This window comes from Pleurodeles waltl, chromosome 11, assembly GCF_031143425.1.
Source record: "Pleurodeles waltl isolate 20211129_DDA chromosome 11, aPleWal1.hap1.20221129, whole genome shotgun sequence".
NCBI lineage: Eukaryota > Metazoa > Chordata > Amphibia > Caudata > Salamandridae > Pleurodeles > Pleurodeles waltl.
Genome location: NC_090450.1, coordinates 530,351,731 through 530,365,307, shown reverse-complemented (window position 1 = coordinate 530,365,307; position 13,577 = coordinate 530,351,731). Strand labels below are relative to the sequence as shown.

Here is a 13,577-nt window from a genome sequence, read left to right as displayed (position 1 = left end):
AGATGATCTTATTAGAAATTTGCAAATTAGAAATTGTATTTATGTATAATGTTTCACATATTTGTCATGCATTACCCACTTTAAAAAAAGATTTATTGAAACCAAAGTAAAGGACAACAGAATATGAATAATATGAAATGTATATGGATATATTTTGACAACGTTACACAAGAGGACAGACATGTTCCTAAAATGTTTTAATAATTATTTGCTCGTTTAAATTAATACAATTACGAACAGATTATACCTTAAAAACGTTGTTTGAATGGAAGTTTTAACTGATTTGTAGATATGTCTGTTTTTTTATTATTATGGATCATTTAAATCCAAGTTTAAATTGAAGTGTCTTTCGAAATTTATATTGATGTATCACTATAAATTATGGTGAATAACCTAAATATAAATAAAGATTATAGAAATTTTTTAAATCTAGAATGCAAAAAAAAAAAGAAACATTGATTGTTTGAGCAACTCATGCCTAACATGGGTCAGGTTATTGCACTGAGGAGTATTTTCCCTTGGGAAGTAACTATTTTTGTCCATTACCTTGTGTCCACAACAGGAGGGAAAATACACATTGGTATTGACAGTACTGAGCAGAAAAATGAACTCCAACACATCTGAAAAGATATAAGCAAATAGTAATTGATGAATAACCTTTCTTTAGACAGAATATCCTTATTCTGTACCATGCAAAGAGAAACACAAATAAAATAAACACACACAAGGCACCAACCTGATAAGTATCGAATATCCCTGTAGTACTGGCATTCGAATAATCAGTAGCATACACGGAACCTGTGCGTGGACCAAAAGAAAACAATAAATGTAGATACAATGGACACAATATTCCCGTAGTGTTGCTGGGCATTACAACAAATAATTATGAGACGAATATGTAGGAAATCTTTCTTTTCTGCTAAGTCTTCCCCAATTGTACATATATATGGAAAATGTAACTTACCCAGTGTACATCTGTTCGTAGCATGTAGTGCTGCAGATTCACATGCTATGCATATCTCTTCCATCATCTAGTGTTGGGCTCGGAGTGTTACAAGTTGTTTTTCTTCTAAGAAGTCTTTTCAGAGTCACGGGATCGAGTGACTCCTCCTCTCGGTTACAGTGCGCATGGGCATTGACTCCATTGTTAGATTTCTTTTCCCCGCAAAGTGTGAAGGAAGGAGTGATAGAGTATAAGAATAAAAAGAGATGTCCATGCAAATGTAAATATATTAACATATGTACAAATAATAAACTTAAATGACTACAGGCTTCATATGTACAAATAATAAACTTAAACGACTACAGGCTTCCGGGAAGGAGTGAGGGTGCATGTGAATCTGCAGCATTACATGCCACGAACAGATGTACACTGGGTAAGTGACATTTTCCATTCAATTGCATGTGTAGCTGCAGATACACATACTTTGCATAGACTACAAAGCAGTTAATCCTCCCAGAAATAAGCAGTGGCTAGCCTGTAGGAGTTGAAGTTGTTTGAAATAATGTTCGTAAGACAGCTTGGCCAACATTGGCCTGTTGCTTTGAAAATACACCTACACAATAATGTTTTGTAAATGTATGAGGAGTTGACCATGTGGCAGCTTTACATTTATCAGCCATTGGTATGTTTCCTAAGAATGCCATTGATGCACCTTTCTTTCTTGTAGAATGTGCCCTAGGTGTGATTAAAAGTTGTATTTTTTGCTTTGACATAACATGTTTGTGTGCATCTAACAATCCATCTTGCTTAGAGATAGGATTGCCTTTATGAGGTTGCTGAAAAGCAACGAAAAGTTGCTTTGTTTTCCTAAAATGTTTAGTTTTATCTATTTAGTACATAAGAGCTCTTTTGAGGTCGAGAGTATGAAGGGCTCTTTCTGCAACTGAGTCAGGCTGTGGGAAGAAGACTGGCAATTCCACTGTTTGGTTGATGTGAAAAGGAGATAGTAATTTTGGGAGAAATTTAGGATTTGTTCTAAGTACAACTTTATGTTTATGTACTTGGAAAAAAGGTTCTTCAAGAGTGAATTATTGTATTTCACTAACTCTTCGTAATGAGGTAATGGCTACAAGGAAGGCAACCTTCCATGTCAAAAATTTAATTTCACAAGAGTGCATAGGTTCAAATGGTGGGCACATAAGTCTGGTAAGTACAATATTTAGATTCCAAGAAGGAACAGGTGGTGTTCTAGGTGGAATGATGCGTTTTTAAGCCTTCCATGAAGGTTTTAGTAACAGGAATTTTGAACAGAGAAGTGTGTTGAATAGTTTGTAAGTATGCAGATATTGCAGTAAGGTGAATTTTGATAGATGAGAAAGCTACATTTGCTTTTTGCAAATGGAGCAGGTAACATACAGTATCCTGTATTGATGCTGTAAGTGGATCAATGTTTTTAGATTGACAGTAGTGAACAAATCTTTTCCATTTGTTAGCATAACATTGTCTAGTGGTAGGTTTACATGCTTGTTTGAGTACTTTCATACATTCTAATGGAAGGTCTAGGTATCCAAAATCTATGGCTTCAGGAGCCAAGTCGCTAAATTGAGAGCATTGGGGTTTGGGTGCGTGATTTGACCTTTGTTTTGTGTTAACAAATCTGGTCTGTTTGGGAGTTTGGAATGAGGAACTACAGAGAGGTCTAGGAGTGTTGTGTACCAATGTTGACGTGCTCATGTTGGGGTTACGAGTATCATAGTCAGTGATGTCTGACGTAGTTAGTTGACCAGAAATGGAAGGAGTGGGGGTGGGGGAAAAGCATAAACAAATATCCCTGACCAATTGATCCATAGAGCATTGCCCTTGGATAGGGGATGTGGGTATCTGGATGCAAAGTTTTAGCATTTTGTGTTTTCGCTTGTTGCGAATATGTCTATTTCTTGTGTTCCCCACTTTTGAAAGTACTTTTGAAGTACTTGGAAGTGAATCTCCCATTCTTGTGTTTGTTGGTGATTCCTGCTTAGGAGATCCGCCAGCTGATTGGGTATTCCTGAAATGTATTCTGCTAACAGATGAATGTGACTGTGAATTGCCCATTTCCATATTGTTTGGGCTAGCAGGGTCAGTTGAGATGAATGTGTCTGCCTTGTTTTTTGAGGTAATACATGGTTGTCATGTTTCTGTTCTTATGAGAACAGTCTTGTGCTTGAGAAGGGGTTGAAATGCTTTTAGGGCAAGAAACACTGCTAATAATTCCAAATGGTTTATGTGAAACTCCTTCTGTTTGGAATTTCATTCCCCATTAATGAAATGGTTGTTGAGATGAGCTCCCCCAAACTGTCATCGATATGTCTGTGGTTATTGTGGTCTGAGGTACAGGGTCTTGAAATGACCGCCCCTTCATTAATTTGCTGAGATTCCACCACTGAAGGGACGTGTGCGTTTAGCGGTCCATCAACACTAGATCTTGCAATTGATCGTGTGCCCGAGACCATTGTTGTGAGAGGCATTGTTGTAAAGGCCTCATGTTGAGTCTTGCATGTTAAGTTGATTTGGCTGTATGTGCGGTATAAGGTTTTGGAAAACTGGTATCCTTTGTGTATTTGGATATGCTAGGGCTTTTTGTGTGTTAAAAATAGCTCCTAGGTAAGGTTGTACCTGTGCTGGTTGAAGGTGAGATTTCTGGTAATTTAGAGTGAACCCTAGGGTATGTAGGGTTTCTATTACATACTGAGTCTGTTGTTGGCATTGTGTAAAATTGCTTGATTTTATTAGCCAATTGTCTAGATATGGAAGACATGAATGTGTTGTCTTCTTAAGTAGGCTGCTACTACTGCTAGACATTTTGTGAAGAGCTGTTATGCCAAACGGCAGAACTTCGAACTGATAATGTTTTCCTGCTATGACAAACCTTAGGTAATTTCTATGAGCTGGATGGATGGGTATATGGAAATACGCATCTTTGAAGTCTAAAGCAGTCATGTAATCTGTTTTTGTAGCAGTGGAATGACATCCTGCAGAGTTACCATGTGAAAGTGTTCTGACAGGATGTATAGACTGAGATGTCTGAGGTCTAAGATGGGCCTCAGAGTGCCATCTTTTTGGGGAATGAAGAAGTATAGAGAGTACACTCCTGTTCCTAGTTGAGAATGTGGCACCAATTCTATCGCTTGTTTTTGTAACAGGGATTGTATCTCTTGTTGCAACAGAACGTTGTGTTCTGGGGACAATTTGTGGTAACATGGTGGGATGTTTGGAGGGGTAGAGATCAATTCTAGGCAATAGCCACTGCGGATAATTGACAGCACCCAATTGTCTGTGGTGATATTTTGCCAATGAGAGTGGAATTGCTGTAGTCTTCCCGCCACAAATGTGTATGTTAGAGGAATGGGAAAAAAGTCACTGTTTGGATGGTGTAGTGGCTTGTTTTGAGGCTTGGAATTTGCCTCTATTTCTGAAATATTGTCCTCTATAGGACCCTCTAAGCCCTCCTCTTTGATATTGTTGCTGCAGCTGTCCCTGCTTTGCCTGAGAGGAAGAAGCTTCAGAGGATTGTGGTTTGAATCCTCCTCTAAACCGTGACCTGCAAAAGGAGCCTCTATATGGTGTGGTATATAATGCTCCCATTGCTTTGGCAGTATCAGAGTCTTTTCTCAGGTTTTTAATGGTGGTATCTACTTCAGGGCCAAATAAATGTTTTTTTATCAAAAGGCATGTTAAGTACTCCCTGTTGAATTTCTGGTTTAAAACCAGATGAGCGTAACCATGCATGCCTTTTTATTGTAATGGCAGTATTTACACTTCTTGCAGCTGTATCGGCAGCATCAAGGGCAGACCTTATCTGGTTGTTACTTATAGCCTGTCTCTCTTCTACAACCTGCTGTGCTCTCTTTTGATGCTCTTTTGGGAGGTGCTGTATCAATTCTTGCATCTCATCCCAGTGGGCTCTATCATACCTGGCAAGAAGTGCTTGCGGATTTGCAATTCGCCATTGGTTAGCCGCTTGCGTGGCTACTCACTTGCCAGCAGCATCAAATTTTCTACTCTCCTTGTCAGGTACAGGAGCATCCCCCGATGACTGGCTGTTAGCTCTTTTCCTAGCAGCACTCACCACTACTGAGTCTGGAGGAACTTGATGTGTGATGTAGTCTGGGTCTGTAGGAGCAGGTTTGTATTTTTTGTCAATTCTGGGAGTAATTACTATAGCTTTGACGGGCTCACTAAAACTTTGTTCGGCATGTTTGACCATTCCAGGTAACATGGGGAGGCACTGGTATCTGCAGTGAGTGGCAGACAGAGTGTTAAACAAGAAGTACTCCTTAACGGGCCGAGTGTGCATAAGCACCCCATGATAAGCAGCTGCCCCAGAAACGACTTGAGTGTAGGCTATAGTGTTCTCTGGTGGAGAAGGCATGGAGGGGTACAGGTCAGGATCATTATCCGGAATGGGATCTGGGTCATATAGATCCCAAGGATCCACTGTATCTCCATGAGAGTATTGTGAGTTTGTTGGAGAAGGCAATGGTGGCGGACTATTGTGTGGAGGTGAAAAAGAAAGCTGTGGAGAATGAGGAGGAGAAGTAGGGACAGGTGATGATTTCTTTTGTTTTCGAATTTTTGCTGGTGGTTGAGTAGATTCTAATTCCTCTTAAAAAGCCAGCTTTCTTTTAGTTTTTAAAGGAGGTGCAGTAATAATTCTGCTAGTTTCTTTGTGTATATGGATCCTAGATTTTCTTTCATTCATAACCTCCAATATTGGCTGAATCTCAGTGTCCTCATCAGAAGGCTTGTAAGATTCTTGCATCGGCTTTGAGATTTGTTTAAATGAGCTTGAAAGTCCTTGTTCCTCTGTGTATGAGGATTTTTTCGGTTCAGAAGTGTGAATCTTTTCGCTGCAGGAGCAAGATGGCGGACGCGTAGAGAGGGTGCTGCCTTGCAGCCACGCCCACCCCGATCTTGGGCGCCGGAGAACCGCAGCGAACGCGGACACGGAAAGCAGCGAGAGGGGAAGCTTTCCCCTCCATGAAACCTGGACCTATGCCGCGACCTGAGGCGGCTAGGAGGAATGCGCCGGGGGCGGCCCCATGGGCATTACCCGGAGCAGGAGAACGCTCCGTTTTCTGGCTCTGGTTTCGTTTTCTGGCACTAAAACATGCACTGAGCGCCAACGACAGCTATGAGGGGGGAAGCATAGGCTTCCCTCTAATTTTTGGAAACAAAGCAGGGGAAGATAAGGAAGAAGTAGCTCGGAGGCTACCCCCACGCTAAACCTACCCTGCATTTTTATGCTTGACCTCACGACAGAGAGGAGAAGAGGAAAAGAAACTTCAAGAAAGAAAAGCAGCCCCCTACTCCTGCCCTGCTCTGCACTTTTAACTATGGACTCTGCAAAAAGGAGGAACAGCAACTTCAAGTAAGCAGAAAAGGGGGAAAGGGGCCTGAATGATTGATCTAGACTCTTGAAAGCACGCTAGCAAAGACTTGTTCTCTTCTTCACCTTTTCAATATAAAAAAAACTTTACTAGACTTTTAAAAATATTAACAAAAGTTGTGCGGATTCTGAGGGCGCCCACCCTATTGATCTTTGTGAGTATCTGATTTATAACAAAAACTGAAAGAGTAGAGGGTTTACGGAGTGCAAGATTAACAAAAACTGGGTGCCCCCAATGTTATTGATTACGGAGGCGAGTACTGACCGCTCTTGTATTCATCCCTGGTCTACAAAGGGCATTATTAAAAGTGTGATATACGACGCAATACATGATGTGATAGTAGCGATAGCAGGGTTAGCCGGCCTTGTGAAAACATTCCCCCATTTATTGAAAATACGGATGGCGCCAAAAATTGCTCGGAACTCTGGAGATAAGACTGACAGCGCCAAAATTTTGCGGTCAGGAAAGGATAAAGGGGACTTGATCGGGGCAAACAGACGGCCCACTTCAACAGTGGGTAGGCAACCTGGGAGAAATATAATCGGCCAAGGCAAAGACTTAAAATCGGATGATAATATAATCCTCCTTCCGGAAAATAGGGGTAAAAGCAAAACCCAGGCTACTATCACCTCTTTCCTTGCAGGAGGGACACAAGAGAGTGGAACTACACTTTTAACTCCCACTTCTGGAGGAGATCAGACTGCCACAGAAAGCTCACGTGGGGGGCCTCCAGTGAAAAGACTTTTAAGGAAACAGCACCCCAACCTGGATCAGTAGGGTCAGACAGCTGCAGTCGGTAAGAAGGAAGGAAAAGGATCCTCCCATCAGTCAGGAGTGTCCCCTGGCACTACAATAGACGACCGCAATACAAGGAGGAGACTTAAGTAATATAAAACATACACGGGGTAGCGCAGAGGAGCAAAGCATTTCGCAGAGCCTAGGAGGAGGTGATAAGGACAATGAAAAAGAGATGAAAATCTTGGACTGGGCGAAAGACACTGGGGATAAATTCTACTCAGTGACAGAGGAATCGGACTTCAGTAGTGCTGATGAGCACAGCCCTAGTGACTCTGGTAGCAGCATATCCTCCGAGGGGGGGGAATGCTTCATCAAATAACGAACTTACAGTACGACAGAGGCGGTGCCAGCGCTAGTGCACTAAAACAAGGTCTGGATCACAGGAGGGTACCGAATTTTCCGCATCTAGCGGGAGTAAGACTTTAAAATGGGACTACTCCAGTATTAATCTAACAGATGTAACTCGCACAACAGATATGCCAACTATGGGCAGTCAGCAGTTGGTGAATAACGACAGGGAAGAAAATAATGGGGGCACGAAGAGCGATATATGCGCTGCAAGCACTGACTCTGGGATGCTACAATCAATATTTAACTCAATGAAAGAATTCCAAACGGAAACCCGGATTGAAAGTCGTCGAGCCAGGGTAGCTACAAAACGGCTGCAAGGAACAATGTGCAAGGTTGCAAAATCATGTACCGAGATAGAAGCTAAGTTGTGCACAATGGATGAGAGGATAGTAGCAGTCGAAGAGGATGTCGACACGCTGAAGCAGCAGAACGCCACACAGGAGAGCCAAATGACTGACATAATGTGGAAATTGGAAGACTTTGAGAACCGGCAGAGAAGGAACAATTTACGTTTTTTGGGTATAGAGGAAGGGCTGGAAGGGAACGACATCCGGAGCTACATGATTAAGTTATTGCAGGGGGCATTTCCCGAACTGAGCCAGTGGGATTGGAATAACGAGATTCAGCGTGTTCATAGATTTCCCCCGACTAGGAGGGAGGGGGCACATTCAGCTGCTTCAAAATACCCTAGAGCTATTTTGGTGTTTTTTGGGAATTATTTGCTGCACAAGGCTATTTTTGATAAATCACGCCCCAACGCCCCGCTGCATATGGAAGGGGTAACTTTTTTTACGCGACCAGACTTCTGTCATACAACTGTGGAGCACAGATGGCACCTCCGACAGCTGATCAAACCTTTTTTCGAAAAGGGAGCAGAAGCCTATTTGATTTCCCCTGCTCGTCTAAAAACGGTTGTGAATGGGAAAGTGAGATGGTTTATGTCAGAGATTCAAGCAACATAATATTTGATGGGGCTGGAATAATGACGTATTTTTAGCTATCAAGGATTTTGGTGGTGGGCGGGGCACCCTGTATCTACGTTACGCCAACATTCGGGCCAAAGGGGACTCGATTGCTCTACAAGAAGGGGGGGGGGGGCTGGCTGAGAGGAGGGGTCCCCAACCAGCCCTTGTGGGGAGGGAGGGGGTGGATGGGTGTGCTGTGGGGAGGGGGTGGGCCGGGAGGGGGAAAAAGGGGGGAAGGGGGAGAAAGGGGAAGGAAGGGATAAAGGGAATGGAACATAACATAAGGACCAGAGAAGGAGAGAGGAAGCAAAGTCTATGTAAGATTGCATATAGCCGGGATGAAAAGCCAAAAAATGATTGGGAGGCGGAGAAGGAGGGGGGAGGGGTAAAGAGAGATAAAAATGACCTGACTCCGAATAGCTTCTATTAACATCTGTGGCCTAAATGATCCCCGAAAAAGAAGGAAAGTTATGGAAGATCTAAAAACCCTCAGGGCAGATATTTATTGCTTGCAAGAAACTCATGTGGAATATGGGAACCGGGGGTTCTTAGGGTCGCTTGGCATGAGAGTGATAGTATGCTCAAAACAAGAGGTGAAAACTAAAGGGGTGGCGATATTGGATCGGAGCAGCAAAGTGAAATTTGCCAGGCAGAAGGTTGATAGGAATGGGAGATGGGTAACTGTAGAATGCTTATATGGGGGAGGTAGCTTTACGCTGTGCTCTGTATATGGGGCAGTATCAGATGATCCAATTGTATTGGATACTATGGCTGTAGAATTAACTGGCTGGCTGGCCCCATATATTTTATGCGGGGACTTTAATTTTAACGGCTCCTGGGATGGTTTGCAGGATCTCTTAGCGCCAGTAGCGAAGAAATATCAGGGGCGGAAGCCTCGAGTATTCAAGGCAATGGTAGGTCTGCAGAAAGAGTTAGGTTTAGTGGATGCTTGGGTCAAGCTGTGCGATTCAGATCCTGGGTACACTTATTTCTCTGCCCCTCATGTGAAACTGGCCCGACTAGATTTCTTTCTGACATCTCCTGAACTGTTATCACAGGCTAGCATGGAATTATACCCACGGATTATGTCTGATCATAATCCACTGTATTGGACTTGGAATTAGATGGTCTAGAACATAAAACCAGGAGATGGACTTTCGAAAGGGGGCTTCTCAGTGACTTTGAATACCTAGGTTATATAAGGAATTGGACAGTGGAATTCTTAGAGATTAACGTAGGGTCTGCTCCTTTAGAGATAGTCTGGGATACTCTGAAGGCGGGGGTACGGGGAGCAACTTTAAGCTTTAGCCTGAATAAACAAAAAAAGGCCCAAAGGAAAATAAGAGACTCGCATTTGAAGCTTAGAGATTTAGAAATACATTTGATTACAGCCATAGAAAGGGGGGAAGATACGAAGAACATCCAGGAGCGGATTGCTATAGCAAGGGCAGCAATAAATGAGGTTAACGCAGAAAGAGTAGCTGGAAAATACCTTGCGCAACGCTCGGAAAGGTATGAGTTTGGTGAAAGAACTGGTCACCTGTTGGCGGTAAGGGCAAGCCATAAAGCTGCAGTGGGGGTCATCAGAGAGATTCAAGATCAACAGGGACAAATAGTGACAGATTCTGATGGTATTAGGAAGGTGTTCCAGGGATTTTATACTGACCTCTATAACGATACAGCTGGATTCTCAATAGAGATGCAGGAATTTCTTAGCCCCATCAGGTTTAACACAGTTTCAGAAGAGGATTACCCACAACTGGAGGGTCAGATTGGTAGTTTAGAAATAGACAAGGCATTAAGTGAACTGGCCGCCGGAAAAGCTTCTGGCCCTGATGCAATTCCGTTAGAGTTCTACAAAACCTTTAAAATAGAGTTACGTCCACTGATGCTTGAGCTGTTTATTCAAGTACAGAATGGTGGAAAGACCCCGCCTTCATGGGGAATGGCTTATATAGTAATTTTTCTAAAGAAAGGGAAGGCCCCCCAGACTCCGGCCTCATATCGGCCAATAACATTAATTAATAGTGATGCTAAAGTGTATTCTAAAATATTAGCTGCCCGTTTATCCGTAGTAATCAGGAAGTTGGTAATACCCCGACAACACAGATTTGTCCCCAGTAGAGATACGGCAGAACATATCCAAAGAGTCATTACGCTGTTTGATGCAACAGAAGTGGCGGAGGAGCCCATGGCTGTTGCCCTGTTAGACGCTGAGAAAGCATTTGACTGAGTTAGCTGGAAATATCTCTGGAAGGTTATGGAGAAATATGGCTTTCGAGAAAAGTTTATAGTGGCAATAAAAGCCATGTATAAGTCCCCGGGAGTAAGAATACAATTAATGGGAGGGCAATCTGGATGCATCCAAGTGGGGAGAGGCACTAGGCAGGGATGCCCATGCTCTCTGTTATTGTTTGCCTTATATATAGATCCTTTGCTCAGACAGCTTGAAGGGAACAAGCAGATTATCCCGGTATGAAGATATGGTTGGGATACAAAAGTCCTGGCTTATGCGGATGATATTGCCATTATAACCTCCAACCCCGATGCAGCACTGAAAGAAATCGAAGAGGTCACGACCAAGTTCGGGACATTTTCTGGGTATTTGTTAAATAGAACTAAAACTCAGCTATTGGTTAATCAATATACGAACTCACAGGACAATCGGAGGGTGGAGCATGCAGTATACCTGGGCATCAGTATCTCACTAAGAGTAGGAGAAATCATCAGTCTGAATTTAGATCCAATATTGGCAAAGGCTAAAAATGATATGTATAGATGAAATAATTTGCATATGACTATAATAGGGAGGTGTAATATGGTCAAAATGATTCTTGTCCCCAAATTAATGTATCTATTCCGGACCATACCCTTGAACTTTACAAAATCTCGGTTTGAAGATATGGAACGGATAATTATGAGATTTATTTGGGCATATGGCAAGTGCAAAAGATCGGCCAAGCTTATGTCTCTACCTCGCGAAAAGGGGGAGGTGGGCCTTGCCTAATTTGAAGTTATATCAACTGGCAGCTGCATTCCAATATATGCGGCCATTATGGGGGGAAGACCAGGGGAGAACAGGGTGGAAGGTATCCCCAATATCCCTAATATCTACGAACTGCTTGTGGGCTCTGCCTCTAAGGGGTGCTTGTTAACTTTCCACGAACCAGGGTATTATAAGAAAACCCGGTACAAGGTATTAGATGCGGCCTATAAATGTTGGCGGCCGTGACGTACAAAGAATGGGCTCGGAAGATTCAACTACTATACCCTAATTAAGTATAATCCGTTGCTACCGGAAATTTTTAAGGATAACTATATGGTTAAATGGACCTCCAAAGGTATAGCGAGGCTAGGAGACTTTTTTGATGACGCTGGAGTAAAGACATTTACGAGTCTTCAAGAACGGTGTGGCTTAGAACAAAGGGATTTTTTTTTATTTCTACAGGTACGAGACTTTTTGAGCAAGAAAACGGGTGGGCCACAGCGGTTTAAAAGCAACCAATTGCTAAAAAATATTCTGGGAGAATCTAACATGACTATCAAAGTAATCTACTCCTTATTAATGGCAGAGCAACCCGATGACTTGGAGAAGCATAGTGAACGGTGGAGCGGTAAACTGGTGGATGGAAGTGTTAACTTTCTTAATTCACTCGAGTTAGGTCATACTATGTTACTCTCTTCGTCTCTACAGGCACAACATTATAAAACTGTGTTTAACTTGTATTATACACCGGCCCACCTTGCCAAGTGGGGGGGGCACGCAGAATTAATTGTCCAAGGTGCGGGGACCATGGAACAGATGTAATCCACATGTTTGCTACGTGCAGAGAATTAACGACACTGAGAGATGGTATGCAACTTGTGATAAAAGAAATTTTGGGGTATGACGTGGTCCTCACCCCAGAAATCATGGTTCTAGGGATTGCTGAACAAACAAGGGGACGACAGACAGCGTTTATCTTTCTTGCCATGGCGGTATATCGATTATGTATCTCCTCTGTATGGTTGAGTATGCGACCACCATCATGGCAGCAGTGGTTGGGCAGGTTAATATCAGTGTATCATCTGGAGATCTCCCTGTATGAACGGAAGGGGAGATTGGCTAGGAGGAAAGGGAATGTTATCTGGGGACAATTTCGGAACTGGCTCATGACTAATGAGTGATGTTTTAAGTCGATGCTTCCTTTTTGGGTGATAAACGGGGAAATGTCTCTCTCCAATTGAAGAAGAAGGTCTAATCATATATTGTATTTCTTTATGGAAAAAAAAAAAAGAAGTGTGAATCTTTTTTGGTCCCGAAAATGAAGTCGGCTGTTTAGGTTCCAAAGCCAGGCGCCGAATCTTTGACTCCAAGGAGTGAGGATGCTTACTGGATTGCGAAGTGGAACTTTTAACCGACTTGCTCGACTCGAAGTAGATGGAGGAGTGGCCTTTTTTGGCGCCGAACCCAAAGGTCTGTCGACGACAGTCATTTTTCAGGCCGAACCATGGCCTTCCGGCAGTCGTGTACCCAAGGCCTTCAGTAGTTTTTTACATATGAGCGTAGGGACAGACGTAGTCACGTGCTGGCCAGCAGTGAAAGGCCTATCTTCTTCCGACTCTTGCTCGAAGTCGGTATCTCGGATGGAGAATGCTGTCTGCACCTGTTCTTCTTCCATGACGTTGAGATGTTCTGCACTTTTCGACGCCATTTCTAATCTTTGGGCTCTGCGATCTCTTAAGGTCTTTTTGGGTCGAAACGACCGACAGGCCTAGCAATCTTCTTCTCGGTGATCCGGAGAAAGGCACAAATTACAAACCAGATGTTGGTCTGCATATGGGAACTTCGCGTGGCACCGAGGGCAGAATCGAAATGGAGTCCGATCCATCAGGCTTCCACACGATAGGCCCGAACAGGCCAGAGTCTGGCGCTCGCAGCAAGAAGGGCGAAATCTAGATTCCAACTGTACTATTGGTTGAATGCTAGAAGGGAAACGCGATCGAAACAATACCACTGATTAAATAGGTTTTCTAAGGTTTTCTGATTCAAAATCTCAGAGCCAGAGGAAACACGTCCGAACCGGACAGCGGAAAGAAAACAATCTAACA

General features: G+C 43.0%; 1 protein-coding gene across 3 annotated transcripts in view; it reads right to left on the bottom strand.

Moving 5' to 3' along the window:
* GK5 (glycerol kinase 5) overlaps nt 1-13,577 on the bottom strand; it is a 252,107-nt gene that overhangs the window by 109,163 nt on the left and 129,367 nt on the right. For all 3 annotated transcript variants that reach the window (XM_069213924.1, XM_069213925.1, XM_069213926.1), the window contains exons 7-8: nt 737-798; nt 547-620 (exon numbers count right to left, since the gene is read on the bottom strand). In XM_069213924.1, the coding sequence (XP_069070025.1) occupies nt 547-620; nt 737-798 (136 nt within the window). The remainder of the gene's footprint in view (nt 1-546; nt 621-736; nt 799-13,577) is intronic.